Source organism: Centrocercus urophasianus, unplaced genomic scaffold (assembly GCF_019232065.1).
Source record: "Centrocercus urophasianus isolate 14NV4802_14NV808 unplaced genomic scaffold, USGS_Curo_1.0 seq_25, whole genome shotgun sequence".
Classification (NCBI taxonomy): Eukaryota; Metazoa; Chordata; class Aves; order Galliformes; family Phasianidae; genus Centrocercus; species Centrocercus urophasianus.
The window spans coordinates 158,059-176,094 of record NW_024884811.1 but is presented as its reverse complement, the minus strand read 5'-3'; the positions used below and the strand labels follow the sequence as shown (position 1 = coordinate 176,094).

Sequence of the window (18,036 nt, the reverse complement as noted above, 5' to 3'; positions counted from 1 at the left end):
TCCTGCTCATTGCCTGGGAGAAGAGGCCAAATCCCTCTTCACCACAACCTCCCTTCAGGAAGTTGTAGAGTGCAATGAGGTCTCCCCTGAGCCTCCTCTTCTCCAGACTGAACAATCCCAGCTCCCTCAGCCGCTCCTCATAAGACTTGTGCTCCAGACCCCTCACCAGCTCTGTTGCCCTTCTCTGCACACACTCCAGGACCACAACATCTTTCCTGTAGTGAGGGGCCCAAAACTGAGCACAGTACTAGAGGTGTGGCCTCACCAGTGCTGAGTAGAGGGGGATGATCACCTCCCTGCTCCTGCTATTTCTAATGCAGGCCAGGATGCCGTTGGCCCTCTTGGCCACCTGGGCACTTGGTCTTGTACCCACAACATGTTGGTGTATACAGCACACTGAGAATGCACAAACCTACACAGTCTGGGGAAATGGATAATGCATACATCCATTGAAGTCCCATCTCTACCCTTTAACTAGGCACTTAGGAGATTGCAAACCACTGCAGTAAAGCATGATTCTTAAACATCCCAACAACTTGAGGACGATATGGAAGTTAGACAGAAAACTTAGAATGTATTAAGAAGATCTTTTATCTATCCCAGCCAGGCAATCAATTACAAAATGTCACATGGCAAAGTCCCTTTTTAAATTAAGAACAGACCAGCCTCGATGACATGACCAATATATAGCTGGCCACAGCTGTGCTATGATAAATTAATATTCCAGAATGTGAAAAGGAAGGCTATGTAGCCAAAAAAGTATCCTGGAACACAAGGATACAGGCCCTAGGATACAGCACTGAGGATACAGCTTCTTGTTACCACTCAGTCCTGATCCTTTTTCAGCCAGCACCAGTATCCATCCTCCCTTGGACAGCAATCAGTAGCTCAGACTGTTCTGCTCAAGTTACTGTTTTTTAAACATTTGCTTATGGCCTGTATAGGTATCCATTCCAACACAGATCCAAATTTATAGCACAGTTAACTCTGATTGATGGTCTCAGCCACAGTGCACTGAATGTTCTTGATACAAATTTTGAAACACTGCATTTCTTGGCCTATTTTGATCTTGGCAGTGATTAATTCTGATCATGCCTTTGACTTCTACCTGGAAAGACTTTTGACACTAAACTGTCTGTCTGCTGCCTCTGGGAACTTTCCAGACATTTCAAGTATTTTAATTTTAGCGACAATATTATAATTTAATCTTATTTCTTATTGAAAAAAAAAAAAGCAGTTTTCTATCAGCTCCTCTGAATTTAAGAGCACCTAAGTTAATTCTGCTTAAATCTAAATAATCTGCAAGACTACAAGAAAAAACAATAAAGTTTGCTGATGTATCTACTCAGTAGTGCATGAAAAAATATTGTTTCTTGCTGAATTCTGCTTTCCTCTGTATTCTGACATCCTTTATTAGAGCCACCAGATGTTTGTGTAGATAAGTACTCCTGCAAAAAGTCTTTGAAGTGCAAAATAAAGTCAGTTATTATAGTATAGAAGCACACAGCAGTCTGATCTATGAGATACGCAGATGTCACTTTGGTAAAACACAGAGTTTAAAAGGAAGCAGAGATCACTAGAACAGGGAACTGCCTCTCACTGGAAACGGAATTAATATATGGAACACATCATTCAGCTGCAGAAAGATCTAAGACTTTGAAGCAATGATGCATTGAATTATACGTGTCCTGACATAGTTATAGTATGGTTGTTTTCAACCGATGGTACCCTGGAGAGAAGAGCATCACCTGCTTATGCCTTTAATTAAGAAGCAAACTTTAACCTGATGGGTAGACATTATTACCATTCTCTATAGTGCTTGGAACTATTTCTGATACTTCACTGTTCCTAATGGGCAAGCAACTGTCACTAACAAGTGCTTTTGAGGGTACACATCTTGCTATCCTTACACAACTTTTCAGGAGGGGTAGAAACACAGAATCACGAAGACTGGAAAAAGCATTTGAGATAAGTCCAGTCATCAACCTGACCTACACATTCCCATCACTCCTTTTCATTTCCAAAGTGTTTAAAATAGCTTAAAATCTCCAAATGCTTAAATTGCCATGTCTTGCCCGGACTAAAAACCATCCCTTACGGTCCATCCTTCAAGCTGCTCTATCCTGTTGCATATCACAAGCAGCAGCTGACTGGAGCTGAGGAGGACCATCTTCCCACAGCACCTTGCTGCAAAGAACTGAGCATTTCTCAGTGTGCATCTCTAACTTATCTAACTAGATTCCTGTTTGTGAGTCAGAGCAGTTCAGTTTGAGAGCCACCATAATTAAGCTGACATGCCATTCAGTGATCTTATTCACAGACAACAATTACTGCAAAATCAGAAGAATGATTCAAACAAAGGAAAAGGTACAAAAGTTTTCCTTGAGCAAGATGAATGCACTTTACACCAGAGTAATGTAATAAATTGCTTCATCGGCTATGTCTCTTTAATCACAAAAAAAAGTAGTTTGTACATGGACAGAACATCTGGCAACAGAATCAAGCAAGCAAATTGCCCTCAAAGAGAGCAATTAAGTCAGTTAACTGATTGCAAATACCTCCCTTTACATTTCTTTCCACAGACATAATAAAATACAGACATACCTTTGGAAAATGTCAGCAATCACTACTGCCTCATCATCAGCTGTGTTTCACAGTTACTGTTGGTGAGGAAAAGCCACTTAACTTGTGCTGCATTCATTCCTAGTAATGGTCTCCTGCCCATTGTGAGAAGTCAGTTTTGTTGTCTGTTTGAGAGGTATGATACACAGAGGTATCTCTTTCTACTTAGAATTCAACACAGAGTGCATTTTAAAAGATTACCATATAATGGATTTGTACAGCAATACTAGGAAAGCTTTCACAGTTAAGAAATGATGTTTTGTATTATTGATAGTATGTTTAAGAAAAAATAAAAAATAAGAGAATTTGGTTTAATTTCTTAATAAATTATTAAGAAGTATTTATTATGAAAAAAGAAAGATTTTGTCAAGCAGAACAATCATTTTTATTAGAAAAGTCAAACTAGAGGAAAGCATTTTCTGTTCTGTTATTTTGGCATTATTTAAAATGTACAGCTGCAGTTGCCAACTGGAATTTCAATGCAAGTTTAGCAAGTGAGATTCTTGTTCACAGTTCTAGTACAATCAGCTTTGGTTATTCATACAGGATATGGAGATACTTGAGACTTGGTTTCTGTTCTAATATTTATTAATTATTCAAGTTTCCCAAAAGAAATCTGTTATTTCTGTGAAACAATTAGTGTCTGAAAACTGTATTACTTTTCAGTACACCTCTAGCAATCTAATTAATGTTCTGTCATCCATATGATAGGTGATACAATTATTAAAACTCAGAAAAGTCTGCTTTTCTCCAAATGTGGATATTCTGAAATATCACCACTTAAACCAAATGGCATCCACACTAAGGCTGTTGTATTTTTATTACCACAAACCAAGAAGACCATATACTTGTCCAGTAGCCAAGTCTGAGGAAGAAGATATAACCAGCTTGCTTTACAAAACAGTTATTTCACAGCAAAGAAATTTGAGCTTTCCTAAAAGTTAATTCTCAAATTTCAGTACATCCATCTATATACATCTTGTGAAGCAAATCAAAACAGAACAGATTTTAAACAACTTTTAAACTAAGAATGTGGTTTGCAATTTTCTCATGAGTCTAACGCAAGCATTTGTATGGAAAGACAAGGAGAACAAGATTCATATTTCTTTGGAGGGATCCTCCATGATATAGGTGTTGTGCTATATATTACATACACTTTCATTGTTCTTAGCATGCATCTCATTATTATTTTTTTTTGGGAGGGGGAGTAGGGTAATAAAATACATCTGCTCTTGAATACTGTTCATAAGTTGTTCCAAATGTTAGCGACATTTCCTCAGGAAGTCATATTACAAGGATGTCAAGTATTTCACTGTGAACTCAAAATATTCAAAGCAAATATGTAAATAAATACTACATGCTGTGTCTGGTCCTTACAGGGAGAGATGTGCTACAACTTTTCCAAAACCTGTGTGTCTTTTCTACGCAGGTTGAAAACTTCATGACTTTAAATGCACAACTTTAAGTAGCACATTTAAATAATGCTCTTCATACACACTGTTTTTTTAAGTGGAGACTGGGATGAGGGTGTCATGGCTGTGACTCAATGTTTTGTCAGGTCATGACCTTGATAAACTTAATTTACTACACATTTATAAAATAGACAACTAATTTTCTGGGAGTCAACTCAAATCATTGTTCTTCGTAAAGATTTTAATCAACTTAAAAAGCCTGTTAATAAATTAGACCCACAATTCATTAAATGAAATTACATTTGTTTTCAGCTTTTAACTTTAAAAGGAAAGCATCCAATTTCTGGAAAGCCCATTGAAGAGGCAAGCCAGAATCCTGAGTGAGTTAATACAAGGAACCACAAGAGTATCTCAAAAGCCGGAAGACATCGAGCTGTTTACTTCAATGTACTTTTACCATCCAGAGAGATTTTCAGTAAGTAATTTTTTCTTTTTTTAGAATAAAAGTTTTTTCAATAACAGTGAAAACCATTATTGAAACTATTACTACTACATAGTACCATATGTTAAACATATATCCAAACTAGTCAGATTCTAAACCATCAAAAAACATTTATTGTGTCTTTCCCAGTAGTTATTCTACATGTAAAATGGAGTAATTAAATTCATGATTTTTTTTGAAAGCTTAGTATAGATGACCATGGTTGTTGATATGGCTCATTCCACTAGTTCATTTAAGCTCTCGGGATCACTTACTCTATCTGTATAGTCTTACACAGAAAGAGGTAAGCTGATTCTGCCTAAAATCTGATGTTGCTGATGCAACCTTGGATAGATCCAAATGCCACAAATCCATAGTTGGTGTTGTGGACTGCTCCCACCTCTGCTCCCATCTCACAGAATTTTGCAAGGATCACAGTGAGATATCTTTAGTGTAAGCAAATAATGCTAGTTGACTTAAACCTAATTTTAAAGGTTGAAAATTGAAAACTAATTGGAAAACAATTCCAAATTCGAAGTAAGGTAAGCATACAGCAAAAATTGCCAAAACTGCTATATTATCATAATCAAGAATGACATAATGCCTGCCAGCTTGATTTTCTTCTGTACCCATTTCCTTTCTCCTCTTTCCCAGAAAAACACTGCAGCAGCAAGAAATTCCTCATTCAGGTGCCTAAGACACACCACAGCATCTGTTTCCAGTCTCTGCCACCAGCATTTTCTGTAAAAGAAATATTCTCTCTCTGTACTCTGCCAGACACCTTCCCTATACTCACATCTAACCCTTAATTCCCCCACTACATCTAAAAGAGAACATGCATCTGCCTCACCCTACTGCAACCCTGCTCTGTATGCTCTAAGACATTACAAGTTGCATGTTATCTGTTATATTGAAGAATCTTGAATGAAGAAGCAGAATATCAAGATCAGGATGGAGAGAAACAGAACCTTGTAGGTCTTCTCATTTTCTGGAAGTATAAATAGAGTGCAGTTTAGCCTCACTCTCCCTCCTTCATAAAGGCATTTTTTCCTGGAGCAACTTCCCATAATCATTCACCCTTGTTAAATCTTGCTTTCATCTTTTGTTGCTCATCAAAAGATTCTAACATCTTGAGCTGAAATTGTGTCAGAACTTTACAATCATAGAAATCTCCAATGGCAGGAAGAACAAGGTTCTCCTTCCTAGAAACAATCAAGGATTCTCTTTATTCAATTTGCTTCAGCCTGTGTCTCCCTCTGCTTCAGAAACTATTGAGGTATTCAGAAACTATTGTTTCCTTGCTGACTGGATACCATTTCAGCCTGAGGTAGTGAAGAATCTGTCACCATACAATGTAAGCAATAACTACAGTAACACTGAGCATTATCTTCTCTGCAAGAACCTATGGTGACAGAGTCAGGTACTCATTTCATCTCAGATCATGCAAAAAAAGGATCCTGCAAAATCTACCCAGGTGAAGTCTAAGAATCTGTCATGCAATGTCCCTTTCTGCTAGCCTCCAAATCTTGCAAAAACTACCTTCAACATATGACCACTATGTATCTGGCACACATGGGCGTAAAACAAATTAAAAAATGAACTCTGAAGTTTGCCATCTGTTCAGGTATGAAGGGTGAAGATGCAGTTCTGAAGAGGTCTTAATCAAGAATCAATTTTTCAAGGTGTGTGATGATACAGTCTCAGGACTTGAGATTACTGTTGCATTCATTGGCCTTTCTGTAGCAACCAGAATCAGAAACAGCAGGCTTCTGCCATCAGAGGAAACATTACCTCTCACAAAAACAAAACAGGTAAAATTTTAAAAACCTAACTGCAATTATAACACATTGACAATCTTGCAGATAGTTCACTCCTAATTGGAACCAAGCTCTCTACTGACTCACTGAAATGTCATGTGCTCAGTGCATGCTCCACAAATACTGATCTAACTGAGTTTAACATTCTAAGTTTAAATGATAACATGCTTGTAGATTTTCAATTATTGCTTAGACTGTTATTTCAATTACAATGATTTTTATAGCACTCGCTTAATCTATATGTCTCTTTCTTTGACAAGTTATTCCAAAATGGGCCTGTTCCACTGCTGAAGAAGGAAAACCAGTGCCACAGCTTAGCAGCTTATACCCTTAACAAGTACCATGGATTCAGATCATGTTTGCCCAGACAGTCAAAAGGCAGAGGTCTTGGCCAGTCAGCCAGAGATCAGCAGCCTTGTTTTACAACAGTGGCTTGTTTCAAAAAAGTAGTCTCAATAATCTCAGCAGCTTCAACAAAAATATTTCTTAATTCAGTGTATATTCAGTGTGTATATAAGCCCACTTCTTTAAACAAAGCAGACTTCTTCTACCAACTTCTCTAACAGATTACCATCAACTCCTCTAAACAAGGTTCGACAAGTGTGTCTGATCACTTGAAACTGTAAGATCACAGAAGTGAGACTCTGTCATACCAATTATGTAAAGCCATTGGAAAGAAATCCATGCATTTTTGCAAGCAGGCAAAGCAGGCTTTTCACAGAACAAAAGGAGCCTTGTCTTTTTCCATTATGTGATAAATCCTAATTAGAATCAATGATTTTTTACTGTTGGCCCAGATATGCTTGTTTACATAACTGTAACTTCTTAAAACAGAAATCAAAACACTACTAGTAAAATACATCCACCAATATAACAGACATTGAAGAAAAATACTGTCACTGCATGATGCTTACCTCTGATCGTTCTTGAAGGCAACTCTGCAAATATTGAACAGTAAACAATATAGAAAAGAGTGAAAGCAATTTAGTTTTGTTTGAATATGTTTATAGAAATAAACAAAGAGCACTCATAAAGGCATATTGTCATCTCTTTCTTGAGCTTGTTCGGCTCATGACCAATAGAAAGCATTCAAAGAGGGGAAAAAGACCGGGAAAGTAATTATTTATTACCATTCTTCATATCAGGCACTCATAACATTTCAACATTTCTTGCAGAAACAGCTTTTGAAAAGGAATTTTTATTATGGTTACATCTCTTGAAATGATTTACTTGTGATGTTGAACTTTGTAATGATGCTTGTTAGTTCTCCACAGCTGAATGCTCATGGAGTAAAGTCGCTATATATCTTAAAAGAGTAGTAAGAAAGTACCAAATGTAACTCAAAACTGTCTTCAAGAGACAAGAGAAACAAGCATTCGGAGAAGATAACGATGATATAAAAAACAACTGCCATATGGCTCTTCCAATATTTAGCAATCTCAGATGTACTTAGCAGAGCTGACTGAGTCCCTTGGTAGCTCTAGACAAAATAGTCATGGAACTTCACCAGCTCCTCTTCCCAAATTTCCCTCTCAGTTAGCTCAGTAACCTGCAGACTCAGTTTATTCCCTTACAATAACTACCTGCAGAAAGACTTTCCAGTTTCAAAGCAGGACTGCTCAGAAAAATATCTTCAGCAACTATTTAAGCACTGTAAACACAAGATCAACAGCAATTACGGAACTGTAAAAAAGGACTCCATTGCACTGGCTGAATTGGTAACGCACTTGTCCAAGAAGCTTCACTGTATGGAGAGTCCACTATGACTACACTCCAGACAGTGCTTAATCCTTACATCATCCAAGTCCTTTGGAAATCTACCCTGCAATTTATCTATATGTTCAAAAACACACAAGCTTTCAGTATCTCCACAATGCCACCTCAGCTAATCAAGACAAATGCAATGAAAGAGAATTCAAGCTGATTCTTGTATTCCTTACATTCTTCAGGCTATTCTGGCTGAAGATTTAGATGTACGTATAAAAAATGCATTCAAGATTTGTCAGTGAAATTAATGGTATCACTGAGGAATCATTCCTGGCTGCTGGGTTCTGCTTGAAAGAACCTCACTGAAGTCTGGAAGACAACTGCTATGCAATTGAAAGGCTGGGTGACCTGGGTCTGTTCAACTTTGAGAAAAAAAGACTAAGAGGGGATCTAATTAATGTTTATAAATATCTTACATGTGTGAGTCAAAGAGACATGGCCAACCTCTTTTCAGTGGTCTGTGGGGACAGAACAAGGGGAAACAGTCATAACCAAGAGCATAGGAAGTTCCACAACGATATGCGAAGGGACTTCTTCACATTGAGTGTGACGGAGCACTGGAACAGGTTACCCAGGTAGGTTACGGATTCTCCTTCTCTGGAGATATTCAAGACCCACCTGGATGCCTGCCTGTGCACCTGCTGTACGAGGCATGCTTTGCAGGGGTTTGGAGTCTCTGAAGGCCCCTTCCAAACCTTACAGTTCTGTGATTCTGTAATTTGGTGTAATGCACTCTATAAAAACGCACAGGACCAAATCTTCTGCTTGATCTCTTTACATATTGTCACTTACATCCTCCTAAGTAGGAGTAAAAACATATTAAACAAAACATGAGTGTTGCTGTAAATCAAGAATACCTTAGTACCTCTAAACACTTCAGCATATATCTGCATTTTTCTCACAAGGTATTTAAAAAGTGCAAACAGAAGCACAAACAAGTATTTTACCATCTCCTACTTATTCACTACAAATAATCCAACAACTATTCTATAATGCACGATTCTCAACATTCAAAAGCCCATATTTTCTTGTAAGCCATTAGATTTGGATGCCTGGAAAGTTCTCCATAGCATGTTAGAAGTATTAATTAGACCTATAATCCTCAGGAAATGAGTGTCAAGCACCTGAACAAAAACTGTTAGTGTGTTTACCACTGCTTTAAATCCACACTTCCTTTCTAAAGTAGTAATACAGTAATGCACAGCACAATCATTATAACTGGTTGTCTTGTCTGTCCTTCTCACTTCCTTTCCTCTATATACATTTTTTTAATAGAATCACGTTTTCCATGAATGGCTTCTGTTTGTTTCTGTTGTGACTATATAACAACTTGTTATATAGTCAGGAAAACAGGAAAACAGGAAAACTTCATGTTTTCCCATCAGATACCATTAGGTCTTTCTGTCAGCAAATGGAAAACTTCACAATTTATTTACTATCTTTCTGACAAGTTCAGCCACCAACCAACCAGAGATGTCTGAAAATGTAGAATAAAGTTATGCAAAAGAATGTTATGGCTTTGTGAGTCACCCAATTTCTTCATTACTTCACACAAACCTGCTCTAAAACCACATCCCTGGCATTGTCAGTCAGTTTTGATTTCAGATAATTTTCTCTTTCTGCAGTGTTCTTTCATTGTTTCTGCTCTCATTCTTCATATTGCTGTCTCTTCTCACTCATCTGCTGATGTCTTTCTCTGAGGTTTTTTCCTATGTGCTACTGCCTTAAAAAACTGTTTTATGGTTTCCTGATAAGTACTTTTTCTCCCTGTCTCTCTTCTCATAAATCTGACAAGGATCACCTGAGGAAGAATTGAAGTTAATGGTCCATTACATCCCAAGAAAAAAAGAAGCAATATATTGGATATTTTTTTAAAAAATTCTGAGAGTAGAGAACCTGAATTCAAGCTCTCATGTATGACATTTCCTCTGCCTCACCCTTTAAATTTAAGAGTTAAGTCTGAGATGATAGCTCCTCTCTAAAGACTGGCACTTTAAAATTTAAAAAATAAAAGAAAAAAAATCCTCTAAGTTTGTAAGCAAACCTTTAGAATAAGTCAGAAATCATAAGAATGGAATTGTCAGTGAGACAAACACAAAATCAGACTCTTTGCACCAACTTACATTTCAGAACTTTACAACATTTCATAGCGACTACTTCTTTTTCCCTTTTTTTTCCCTTTTTTTTTTTCTTTTTTTTTTTTTTTTCCAAGTAAGTTACGATCGGCAATTATTCCTAGAAAAAATACATTCATTGTTTCCTTAGGTTGTGCTAAGGACTGGGAACAGCACTGCTGAGAGCGCTTTCTGTTGGCACCAAATGTGCTCTTAGTGAGGTAAGTTAATTGTCATCTAAAACGCAGCCTGTGTGTAAAGCCAGCAAGGAATCTGAATTAGAGAGTTAACTGATGATTCACTGGAGTCCAAACATCAGCTGATTGGTAGAGTTTCCTGGCTATGTTATCACCTTCCATTATGTATGCAGGAAACTAGCTTGTAGCATCTCTAAATAAAGCAGACAGATTAGCAGATCTTTGGGGGTTGAATGCTCAGTACTAGAAGATCTGAGCAGAGAACTTATCCTATGTCATTTTTCCTACTGTATTCAGCACAACAGAGCTTAGAGTCTGTTTTTTTTTTTTGTTTTTTGTTTTTTGTTTTTTTTTTTTGTTAGTAATGACACAAGCTATTGCCCTAAAAAATACACAAAATACACAGGTTAAGGAGGAATAACATGATGCAATAGTATTTGGGACAAATTATATCATTTATTCTGCACCACTTTTTTCCTGTGTGTGATCCATGCAGTTCCAGAGACTGACAATAATTTAAGCTTCAAATTTTGAAGTTTACCATCTCATTTCTGCAGTCCACAAGGTTTTTAAATTAAGAAAAACAAAAAAAAAAGTCAAACATTATCTGTCAGTACACATCAATTTAAAGAATACCTTCCTTTTCTAGATGGAAAGATGGAGCAGACCTTTATTCATAGACATTACCTAAAAAAAACCCACATTAGCATTACCTATGAGAAGCAGAATTACAACTTCTGAGCGTTCTTGTAAGTAGTAGTCTTTTAAGGGTAAGAGAGGCAGAATTCAGACTTACTGTGCATTTGTTCGGCTTCTCTCCTGAGTGAACTCTCATGTGAATCAGCAGTTTATACCTTGCATTGAATGGCTTGAGCCTTCTTGGACAGCCTGCCCAGAAGCACGTGAAGTCTTCTCCCTTCCTCTGGTCTATATGAATCTTCTCAATGTGTCGCACAAGTTCTTCTTGCTGATCATATAGCATGTTGCAATCAATCCAACGACAACCATGTTTGCCATTAAAATTATTCAGGTCTCCATCTTCTTCGAGCTGTGGGTCTGAAGCAGAAGGAGGCATTTGCAGAGGGTGCACATGACCAGGGAGACTTTGAGGAAGCTGGTGCTGGTGAGCATGGTACGGTGGTGGTGGCCCTTGTGGAGTAGGTGGCAGCAGTGGGGGTGGAGGAGGCATATCAATAGTGTGACCTGAGAAGTCACCCAATTGTTCATTTTTCAGGGCATCCACTGCTTGGCTGTCCATGGGAAACATGCCCTGTTGGATCACCATGTTAGTCATCACGTCTGTCTGCAGGCTAACTTGCTCCAGCTGCTGCATTCGCTGGTACTCACCAGCTCCATTCTCAACAAACTCTGGGAAGGCAATGTTGCAATTAGCCATGAGAAGTCCTTTCTGGTAAGCTGGGACAGAGCAGTTTTGGGGTATACAGCTGCCTCTCACTCCCAGAAAATGTCCATAGACCTCAGGCTGTGGGGAAACATTAGCTGGTGAAGTCCTGGAGCTGTTGATATAGGCCACTAAAGAAGTAGGGGATGTACGAATGATTGTATTGAAGTCAATCCCAATGCCATCAGACAGAGGAGACAGAGAGAGTGCTTTCTTTTTGGAGCGGGCAGCTTGAGACTGGGAGAAGGAATGACAAGCACTAAGATTAGGGGAGTGGCTATTTTCCATGCCAAGTAGGTTGGATGGTAATGGGCTAGATATGCAGTTACTGGATACAGATGGTGCAGGTTGAATATTTAGTAAGTCCCCCAGCACACTGCCATTTTGTAAACTTTGATCAAGTGGAAGAGAATGAAGTATCCCATACACATGTGACCACTCTTGCTTAACAGTCAAAGTCAAGTGACTTTCTGACAAGCTTGATGTTGTAGAGTCCAGAGACTTGTGTGACAACTGTGACCTGCAACAAAGGCATAATAAACTAAGTAAGCAGTTAGACACTTAAACAGTACAAATTTAATGTGTATGTACTGCTGTGGAGTAGTTCTTCCATCTTCATACACACTTAAAACTAAAGAAAAGCGATGTATAAATTCTTCCTAACTTCTGTTACTCACATTTTTGCATTCTCCATTAATGTACAAGCAGGTATACACAGTCAGTGTATACGTAAAAAGACACTTAATAATTGAACTTTAACTAAATTTTTTTTAAAGCCTTCATATAACTGTAAATGGGTTTTATCTTCTGAAGCCAAAGCATCGTGCTCCTGCCTTGTATGAAGCTCACTGATTTGACATGACTGTCTATTATTTTTGCTAGCAAAGAAAGGGAAGAAAACTGAATAAAGAATAAATGTTTAACCTTTATGACTTTGCCAATTGTAATTCATAGAAATATTATTCAATACAGAAATAGCTCAGGATTGTACAGATTATATCTAACTATAGAAAACAAACAAAATACATCAATAACATAGAAGAACTAGCTGAAGGGGTTTATTTAATTTTATTTTGTGATGTGTTTCCTTTCAAGTCAGTAGTCAGTTTTTTTCTCACAAAAGTGTAATCTTACTGTTATTGTTGGCCTGTCACAGAAAGACTAAGAAATTCGCTTATGCTGCAACTCTCCAACAGGTTTAAAAAAAAAAAAAAAAAAAAAAAAATGCAGTACTTTCTCCTATCATACATAGATTTCAGGTCAAATTAACTTCTCAAATGACAGCTAGTAAGTTGTAATGGGTACTGTAAATACCAGATATTAAAAATATTTCTTAAATTTCTAAGTAAACAATATATTGAATATTTACATGCAGAAATCCAAAGACAGTCATGCAGACAAGGAATAATGTATTCTTACTTACAAAGGTAAGATACTACAGTCAGTTACTTATAACGTTTTTTACATAATAATTTTATTACCACAGATTTGTAATTTATAGAACAAAAACTATGAACCATGAAGAAAACAATCAGAAACAGATCTCAATTCTTTCTTGGTAAGTAGAAATAAGTCCCATCTCTTTCTTTCTACATACAGAGTTACAACAAGCACATTTACAGAAAAATTCTACATACTTCACTATCTTCGTACTAGGTAAGCAAATTTTGAGTTCACCCAGGATAAGTAATATTGCTGTTGCTTCTGAGTTCTACACAATTTTCTTACAGACTCTGCTTCAGGGGATAAGGCTCCACAAGACAAGGATCCATGAGACACTTCTGTTAAGGGTCATAGTTGCATATTATGTCTGCACCACAACTCTGTCTGAATTAACTGCAGTTTTAGTGGAGATATGTGAAACCACCTAACTTTAGAATTACCGGTAGGTGAAGCCAGTGATCAACATCAGTCAACACAACAGATCACAAACAGAGGAGTTATCTCCTCCAGCCAACTCTCCTTATAGTTTTAGTTTGCTATAATATCATATGGTATAGAATACTCCTTTGGGTCCACTGAGCTAGAAATAGTTCATCCTCATTTTGCCAGCCCAAATCTCCCAGCCACTTATATTCTAGCAGCCCAATCCATCTGCTGGTTATTCTGATGTTCTTCAGTAGCATTCTTGGGTATATGAGCATCTAGTGACATACCTTCACAACCACGTTCTCCATCTGGGCAGCAATATCTTTCTGCAATGCCGCAGGCCAGATGGGTTTAGCTCTGTACTGCCAGTTGTTCTACTTCCATTGCTATAAACATCACTGCAGGCCATCTCCCACAATACGTGAGTCAGTGTGGAGGTAGAACATTGTCCGCTTTTCACATTCAGCAATATCTAAATCCAGCTGGATGGCCTTCACTTCAGCAAATTGTCTCAATTCACCTTCTCTGTCAGCATTTTCTGCTGTTTGTCACATAGGACATCAGATAGCAGCCTTCCACCTCCAGTGTTTTCTTATGATATGGCAGGCTCATCAGTGAACAAGGCATATTGCTTTTCACTCTGGCAATTCACACACTACACACAGTGGGGCCTCTTCAGCATGCATTTATCTCCTCCTCTAAAGATATTCTGAAATCTTTGCCTTTGGGTTATTCCATGATTACTTCTGAGATTCCTGGGTGACTGGGGTTTCCTACTAAAACTTGAGTTGTCAGATCAGCGTGGCTCATTTACTCCACAAAGCATCAGCTGCATGATGTGTGGAGGGGACCCTCCCTTTAAACATCCAATGCAGCACAAGCAGTCAGAGTACCAAGAGCAGTTATGCTTCAGTACCAAGCACTTCCAAAGCAGATCAGAACCCTTCAGATGCTGCCAGTATCTCAGTTGACTGTAGAGGTCTTCAGATCCTCTATATACCCAACCCCAAAACATCAGAGGATGACCCTGAGGGATGACCCTGAGCTTCCACTGCTGCTTTCTATAGGAGCTCTAAGAGGGGCATTCTCTCTAACTGCAGTGTAGATCACTTTATTCTTTTTCACATCTTGGCTGCCCAGACTGGCCCATGGGCTGCTGCATGAACTATCTCCTGTTTAATTTGTTTAAAGGCTTGCTGTTGCTCAGGTGTTCACATGAAATTCTTCCACACCACTTAATAGAAAGGGCTTACAATCAGACTGTAATCTGGAATATGATTTCTCCAAAAATCCACAATCCGTAAGAAAGGTTGTGCTTCATTTTTTCTAGATGGGAGAGACATATCTGCTATCTTATAGATCACATCCATAGAGATCTGATGACATTCAACATAACTGTCTCCTCTGAAAAGGTGTGTCAGAAACTCAAAAAAGATGAAGATTTTATCACTTCTGGTGTATATACAAAAATCTGATTAATTGTAGTTAACAGTAGTTTAGCAAACTTTCCCTTCTTGTGCCTATCAGGAAAAATCAAGGCAAGTCATTTTGTCTTGAGTAAATTCAATCCACAATCTGTTTTGGATTGAATTACCAGAGCACAGGTCATGATGCATCCTGAAAAGCACAATGCAGAGAAGGCTCTCAGCCTGTAACACATTATGAAGTTAGTTCAAACAACCAGCTTAGGCAAATGCAGTTTAATGCTAAAACAATTTTTTTTTTAAGTGTTTACACAATCCGTAAATTAAAATCTAACTTAAAAACTTGTTTTGCCCCAAATTGAGGGGGAAATTGCTGAAATAGACATTCTTTGTATGACAAACTGATTTTATAAAGTCTTCATTGATAAATCATTAAAAGAGACTCTAGAAACACTAGAACCTGAATTCTGCCAGAGTTTCAACTTCTGTTCACCCTTAGTAAATGTTTCTTTAAAATAAAAACGTATAACTCAGTGTTGACATAGTACACACAGCCATACATTCATGTAAATATAACAAACTCTACAGGCACACTGAGAACTTCCGAGTATTAAGTAGGTAATATACTCTAATGATATTTTCATTCTATTATTTCTATTCTGACATAGAGGCATGTTTCTGGAGCTGTCATTTTTTATTAGCTTAGCAGTGAGTGGTTTTCCCTAACACGTTTATAAAGGAAGCACAATTCATTTTCTAAATTGTCACAGAGGACTCAGTTTTCACTACTAAAGAGACAGAAATAGAGCAGATCAGAATATCTCAAACTAGAAGAGACCCGCAAGGATCATTCAGTCCAACATGTCCCAGAATATTACAGATTGTAGCAAGATTTTCTTCCAGTTATATAATAACAGTTTTAATTATTTCAAGATCATTCCTTAGCTTTCCATAAAGTGATATAGTAAAATGTAAATATAAATATAACTATGTAAATAAAATAGTAAAAAAGTAAATAAAAAGTAAATAAAAAGTAAAAAAAATATAAATATGTAAATATGTAAATATATATATAAATATATATATATTTATATATATATAAATATATATATATAGGGTTTAGAGAATAAGAGATCTTTTGTGAACAAGAACTGTTATATTTTTGGTTCAGGAGTCAACTATTGCTCAAGTCACATCTACAGAACTGGCTGCGTAGTTTCTGACATAACACTCGGGATTATTTTTTCACTGTATTTTTAACTGAAGTATAGGGACGAGCTTACTGTACCTGTATGGAAGCCAACTAAACAATGAGTGTTTTCCCTTCACTCATGTTTGCCTGTTGTATCCATAGCTATAATCTCAAAATTTATTGGAGTATATGGAACATATGCTGTCAACTGCTCGTGCAGTGCAGATAGGGAACTGATACAATTAAGTTAATGATTGAAACGATTTGAAAGCAAATGTGGTTGATGAGAGAAGAAAAGTGTTATTGGGGCATTAAAAGTTATTTTATCAGACATTATTGTCACTTGGTCAGCATCAGCATAACACTCTTAATATTATGGTAAGCTTAAAATATATAACTGCCCATAAGATGTGCTTCTACTTTCTCCTTAATATTTTCAGTCTCCAGCTTTTTTTTTTTTTTTTTTTTTTTTTTTTTTTCTGTACAAAAATATGCTTAGGTGATTATAAAAGTCTTCATCTAAGAAAAAAGCCCTATCAAGCACAGAATAGTTCTAGCCACGTTTCCTCCTTGACATGAATTATCCAAGCCACTGTGATTATGGGTTTACTTAGTTTAATTAAACTTGCCATGGCATAACAGAACTACATTTAGGTCATTGTATCAGAAAGGCTACCATTTAAATGATAGGAAAATTAAAAAAAAATAAAAAAGCAACTCTTCTTTAAGTACTGAAAAGAAAAAAGTTAACTCAGGACCTTGTATCTGATGGAGGAATACTCAGGCTGGAAACATCCATAGACCTCTGTAAGCGAGGGCTGATCTGGTTGCATGCTGTTGAAACTCGACTAGTAGGAGGCAAAACAGGTCCCAGCTGCTGAACTGTCATGGGACTGCTGTTGATTACTAGATTGCTGCAGCTGCTTTTTCCAATGGACTTGCATTGGGATCCATAACCAAGACCTCCTAAAAGCAAAAAAGGCATGTTAATATTCATCTACCATGAGCACATGATGAAGTCACAGAACTCGAAGTGTCCGTACAACAGGAATAATGACTGGAACTGAGTATCTTCAGAGGAGAATGAAACAGATGATCAACACAAGGATTTTGCAAACTTCTCCAAACACAAAAAGCAATCCTCCCAATAAGATTTGATGAATGATGCACATTTACAACATGTTAAAGTACATGAGCAAAAAATTAGATATCATTGATACCTACCAGAAAAAAACACCACAGAAACACTCTAGGAGCAAGATCTGCTCTCAACTGAGGGACTGCCAAATCGTAACAGACCTTTCTCCATGGAATGAGAACAAAAGGAGGTTGCAGGAAAACAACCTTGTATTGTGCAGAACCTCACAGCTCCAAGAAACTGAAAATCATTGCATCACTCCTAACACTATCTATCAAAAAAGGAAGGGGACTATGGGCATGCATGCAAATTGCTACCCCTGTGGTAAGTCTGGAGCGGCAAAACGCACATACTGCATAGTGTTTCTGGCAGAAGAGAGCTACAGCTGCAACCCCACATTCCACAGAGGCATGGAGATAGGACTTAGAGCTGAATCAGAAAGGTATCCTGCATTTCCATTAGAAGACCACAATCTGCTCTCAGACACTGCTGCCATGACTCAAAATTGGTGGCTACACATTAGCATGGGATGATTATGTAGGAGTAGCTGGCAAGTGGGACACAACTGCTAAATGCTCTGTGTACTATATGATCTGACTTA

General features: G+C 37.5%; 1 protein-coding gene across 2 annotated transcripts in view; it reads right to left on the bottom strand.

Annotated features, from left to right (window-relative positions):
- Window positions 1–17,201, bottom strand: part of GLIS3 (GLIS family zinc finger 3) — a 111,137-nt gene extending 93,936 nt beyond the window's left edge. Inside the window, exons 1-2 of one of the 2 annotated variants that reach the window (XM_042825765.1) lie at window positions 17,056–17,201; window positions 11,207–12,332 (exon numbers count right to left, since the gene is read on the bottom strand). In XM_042825765.1, the coding sequence (XP_042681699.1) occupies window positions 11,207–12,332; window positions 17,056–17,186 (1,257 nt within the window). In that variant the 5' untranslated portion in view covers window positions 17,187–17,201. The remainder of the gene's footprint in view (window positions 1–11,206; window positions 12,333–17,055) is intronic. The other variant, XM_042825764.1, reaches the window with a different exon arrangement.
- Window positions 17,202–18,036: the final 835 nt, after the last annotated feature.